General features: G+C 39.7%; 1 protein-coding gene across 1 annotated transcript; it reads right to left on the reverse strand.

The window, feature by feature from the left end:
- Positions 1–450: 450 nt before the first annotated feature.
- Positions 451–4,179, reverse strand: LOC108842594 (SNF2 domain-containing protein CLASSY 3-like). The gene is given in 6 exon segments (XM_057010934.1): positions 451–989; positions 991–2,489; positions 2,576–2,725; positions 2,800–3,111; positions 3,186–4,019; positions 4,150–4,179. Coding segments are annotated over 6 exon segments (3,198 nt in total). The 3' UTR covers positions 451–616.
- Between the last annotated feature and the right edge of the window lie 1,051 nt (positions 4,180–5,230).

A 5,230-nucleotide genomic window follows, 5' to 3' on the forward strand; every position in this document is an offset into this window, starting at 1 on the left:
CTCAATTTTTTATTTTCAATAATAACAAATTGTTTTGCTCAAAGCAAGCCCAGATGCATATGCAACTTTGTTGCAAAATGATAAGACTATTGCAAGCCCAGACTATTGACGGACGATGATGATAAAGTAGTTTTGTAGTTTCATGGTTGTTGAAAAATAAGTCCATTGTTTTATAACCGCATAAACTCGTTGGTAAATTTTCAGTGCAGACCAATGTTTCACCTACATGCCGGTCTGATTAACCGGTTCGGTTCCATCGTAACTCTCCAACATTAACATTTTACCATAGAACCCAAAGTCCGTAGCAGACAAGCAAAATGGAAGCAAAACCTAAGTAAGTCTTGCAAGAGATCCAACAACATCGGTGATCACTCACAGTGAGAGACTCATGAGGTCCATCTTTTTACCTGTACAGTTCATTCCATCGTTTTCAATAAACTATTTGCAACATATAACATTGTACCTGATAAGTCAAGGTTCACAGCAGACAAACGCAAATGGAAACAAAAGCTAAGTTTACAAGATACCCAGATAACATCCCACAAAGCAAAACATAAATAAAGTCTTACAAGATTAAATAGCATATAATAGTCATAGGGAAGAGTTTGGTGATTGATCATGGCATAAGTATGCTGAAACCTTCAACCAGATCAGCTTCCTTTGGTTGAACAATGAGGTTGTCAAACATATCCCCAAGCTTCAGATGCTTCACCATAGTGTCCAACACTTTATCCTCAGTCACAGCTTCAGCAATCTTTTCTTTCCCCTTATCAGGTCTTGAGGAACACGCAAACACCAGCTCTGAGATCCTATCCTTCTGCGCTTGCTTACAGTACTTTGTCCCCTCCGGAGTTCCCTTTGCAACCAAATGGTACGTGTAGACAATCCTCTTCTGTCCGATTCTGTAAGCACGGCTTATAGCCTGTCTCTCCACTGCAGGGTTCCACACAACATCCAAGAGAATCACCCTTGATGCTCCTACAAGATTGATCGTTGAACTCGTTGATCAAGGTCTGTCTCTGCTTCTGCTCGAGTTTGCCGTGCATGTACAACACTTCTTCCCCTTCAGTCCATTTGAACCCGTTGACCAAATGCTTCATTATCAGTTTCAGCGGGTCGATGTATTGACTGAACACCAGGACTTTCTCTTTTATCACAACGCACAGCTTGATAAACTCCATGAGGAATTTTGTCTTCACGCTTTGGTTTGGATCCAACCTCACCTTCTTTAGCTGTGCAAGCAAGATCTCGTCGATGGTCAGTTTTTCTTTCCGAGTCAGTTTGCAGTGAGAGACGAGAGAAGGATGGACTGAGACCAAAGAGAGCTTGTGTTCTGTCTCAAAGACATTCTTCGTTTTCTGGTTGTGTGTGACTTCAATGGACTCCAGGACTTTCCTCTGCAGGTCAGGCGGGTTTAACACCACAACACACTCTCTCAAACCAGGGAGGCTCTTCTGAAGAATGCTTCCTTTGTGAACATGCACAAAGGGTAGCATCACAGCCTTGAGTTCTTCAATCCCACGGTTGTTTACTTCATCTCCCAAAGCTCGTTTCCCTCTCTTGGTTACTGTCATCCCACTCTTCTTGAGCGTGGACATGAGCCTCTCTAGGTACTTTGGCCTTGCAATCCCCAAAACATTGCCAAGCTCCTTGAAGTTGTTCTGGAAAGGCGTTCCAGAGAGCAAGATGCGTTTCTGTGTCTCCACTTTGGACAGTGTTTTCCATATACAGCTTCTCTGGTTCCTAGGTGTGTGTGCCTCGTCAAGAACCAGCAGTCCAGGCCTCCCCGTGAGTATCTCTCCTATATCTTCTAACTCTTTGTCTGGTTTCACTTTTGTCTTTTTGTCCTCGTCCTTAACTCCTGCAAGCTTCACATAGAGGTCGTAACTGATCCCGAGTATGCTCTTTGATTTGATCCAAGAGTATATCTTCAACATCCTTATCTCATTCGTACTTCTAGCGCTTGAGTTCTTCTTCAGCAAAAGTTTGGAAGCAGCAGAGTTCTCTCTTCCAGTAAGCTCCAAGCTGCTGAGATTGTGAAAGGGAATGCTTATGTTCCACTTCTTAAACTCCTCTTCCCACGTGAGAAGCAAGCTTGCAGGAGCAATGATAACAGGTTTGCAGTTAGGGAAGCATTCCAAGTAGGCTTGAAGGAAAGTGATTGTGAGGCGAGTTTTCCCTGTCCCTGGAGCGTGTGACATGATGCATCCTCCAGTCTCCTCGCAGTTCTCAAAGTCCTTGAGCTCATTTAACATAATAGTACCAGCCAAGTTCCTCCAGATAAACTCAAAACCCTCTTGCTGGTGTGGGTACATCTGAGATTTAACACCTGGGATAAGATCCCAAACAGTCCCTTCAATAGACTCAAATCCTTCCTTTAAGTTGCTTTGGCCAGGAGCTTCGAACTCAAGGTTCCCAGTGAAGCTATTGCTGTTTCCATCCTCTTCTGATCTATCATTCTTTCTCCTTCCACTTGTGTTCCTCTCTCCCTACATGAAGAAAGAGTTACCATCAGAAACGTTTTAGTTAAAAACTTTCCAACCATTTTCAAGAAGATATATATATATAGACTGACCCATTCAGATACATCAAGGCCTCTGATCTCTGTCAAAACAAAGCAGCAGTGGATGCACTTCAAACCGATCTCAAGATCTAGACAAAGTTCGTGATTCCCTTTTCTACATGCTGCTTCTGTACTTTCATCACCTGATATCTCTTTCTCAATCTGCAAAAAAAAAATATATATATATATATATAGTTATAGTCTAAACACAAAAAGAGTTTAAAAAAGAAACTTGCCTCTGAATGAAGGTGGAGATCAACTTGGTCTGATTTAATGTGAAACGCCATTTCTTCCCACATCTTATCTTCCTCTATCTGCGCCTCAGAAGCCACAGGTGGTGTTTGAGATTCCCCCACATCAAACAACTCTAACAAGGGTGGTGGCCTAATGATTAGGAGTCCATCATCATCATATTTTCTTTCATCTTGTTCTTCAGATGAAGAAACACGTATGTCATCTCTGTCTACTTCTTCTCCTAACCGATCATTCTCCTTAACATGCATCCTTGTCGTAGAAGAAGCAGACTCGTTATCCATTGGTTCATTCACCTGGATGTAAGACATCATTTATAGACAAATCCATCAATGTTTTACTAGCAAACAAATGTATATACAAGAATCACCTTCTTGGTGGGGTTTCCAGATACATGTTCATCACTTTCGTCGTCGTCTTCACTGTCAGAACCTGAGGAACAGCAGCGGATCTCCACCTGGACAGCTTCAACCAAAGCTGGAACAGCTTCAAACATGAGGAGCTGAAGAGCTAGTGCAAAGCCTTTTATAGGGATGGTCTTATTCTGCGATAAGGAAACCTCGTCATGCTCTTTGATGCTACCAATGAGCATCAGAAACGCCAGCCTACCCCAAGGAAAAGCGAAGAACTCGTCTAGGTCTTCGATGGACTCCGCGTGTTCTCTGAGAATATTCATTTTCGAACTGGTGGGAAGGAGAACGGAAGAGAGGATTGCGAGGCACGCAATCTTTATCCGGATATCTTTGTCAGTAACCATCTTCCTCCGCAGCATCTTCAAAGCTGAAGATACCGTGACAGCTTCTGCTTTCCCGAAAAGGCAAGGCCAGTAGGGTTTTTTAGTTACTGTTTTCTTGGTGGTTGTCATCCACGATTCCTCGGGGAACTGGCCACAGGGAAGTCCAGTCAAAATTGCAAATTCACGAAGCGAGAACCTAATGGGTTGCCACGCGAATAGAAACCAAGCTTCGTATATTTTCTTCACCTTAAGTTGTTTTGTCAGTAAATACCCAACAAATTCTTCTGAGAAAGCCGGCTTGTCAACAATTTCAAGTATCTTCCCGAAGGGAGACTCGCGAAGAATCTGAACTTCATCGTCGTCGAGAGCTTTTAGAATAGACTTGATAGCCCTAGGCGATTGGTACGTCAAAACTCGGACACCAACCGGTAACTCGTCAGGAGCGAACATCATCTCCGGGAGCGAAAGCTTCATTTTCACAACATGACAAAAAAAAACACAAAAAGAGTCATTTATTTTTGTTATGTTACTTCCATCAAGATGGAGGAGCCAAATAGGGAACTAATTTAGAGAAGACACAGAGTGGGACAATAGAAACCTTATCTGTCTTGGATTTGTCTTCCGTCATTGTCACTCCTTTTCGCTTCTACTAGTTTGTCAGCGTGGCTCTTTTTTTCTCCTTTTAACAGAAACAAATATGAACTTTTTTTTTGAATCACTACGCCTAAAAAAGGATGGAAACTTTCCAAAAATGACTGGATTTGGGGGTTTGGTTTTCTCCCTATGGACCAGACAGAAGCTTTAACAAGAGAGTAAGCTAGGATCTCTCTCTAAAATCTTTTTTTTTTTGAGAAAGGGCATCTCTCTCTCTCTAAAATCTTGGTTTCTCCCTAAGATAAGAAGTGAGTTTAGACTTTCTTTTTCTCTCAAATGGAGGGCTACCCCTTTTTTTTCTTTGTTCTCGGAAGAAGGTTTTAATGGGAGTTTAGTGAAAAAAGGAAGTGTGTGCAGAGAGAGAAGTTCAGACGTTTTTTTCTTCTTATAATCATTTAGCTAGTGAAACGACGTGTGAGTGCATGCTCGTAAAAAAAAGTTGTGTAATTATAACATGTCAGATTTTTTTTAAAAAGGTAACATATCAGATTAATTTTTTTTTTTAAAATTATCAACCATTTTCTTTGTTAAAATAGAAGTACCATTTTTATCATGGCCATAATAAATATATTTCACTAATTACATAATATGACATAATAATCAATAATAATATTAATAAAAAATAAATATCAAAATATATATTAATAGTACCAAACTCGAAAATATAATAACAATTTATAAAAAATAAAATACATAAAACAAATTAATATATATTAATAAAGTAATAAGAAACCTAAAACAATAAAAATTAATGGTTATACAATACATAACATTAAAATATAAATCATATATTCAAAAAATTATGATAATATCAAAGTTTATAAAATAAAAAAGATACATGCACGAACGTGCAAATTAAACTCTAGTTACTATATTAAAGGACAAATTGTCCTAAACCAGAAGGTCCAGAAGTGTAACATTTGAAAGATTACAAATTTAAACATTATCGTTGGTGCGATTAATATTTTCAAAACTATAGAAATTTGCAGTTCTCTAAAGAGATGCATGCTAGAGTTGTATATGTA

Source organism: Raphanus sativus, chromosome 1 (assembly GCF_000801105.2).
Source record: "Raphanus sativus cultivar WK10039 chromosome 1, ASM80110v3, whole genome shotgun sequence".
Lineage (NCBI taxonomy): Eukaryota > Viridiplantae > Streptophyta > Magnoliopsida > Brassicales > Brassicaceae > Raphanus > Raphanus sativus.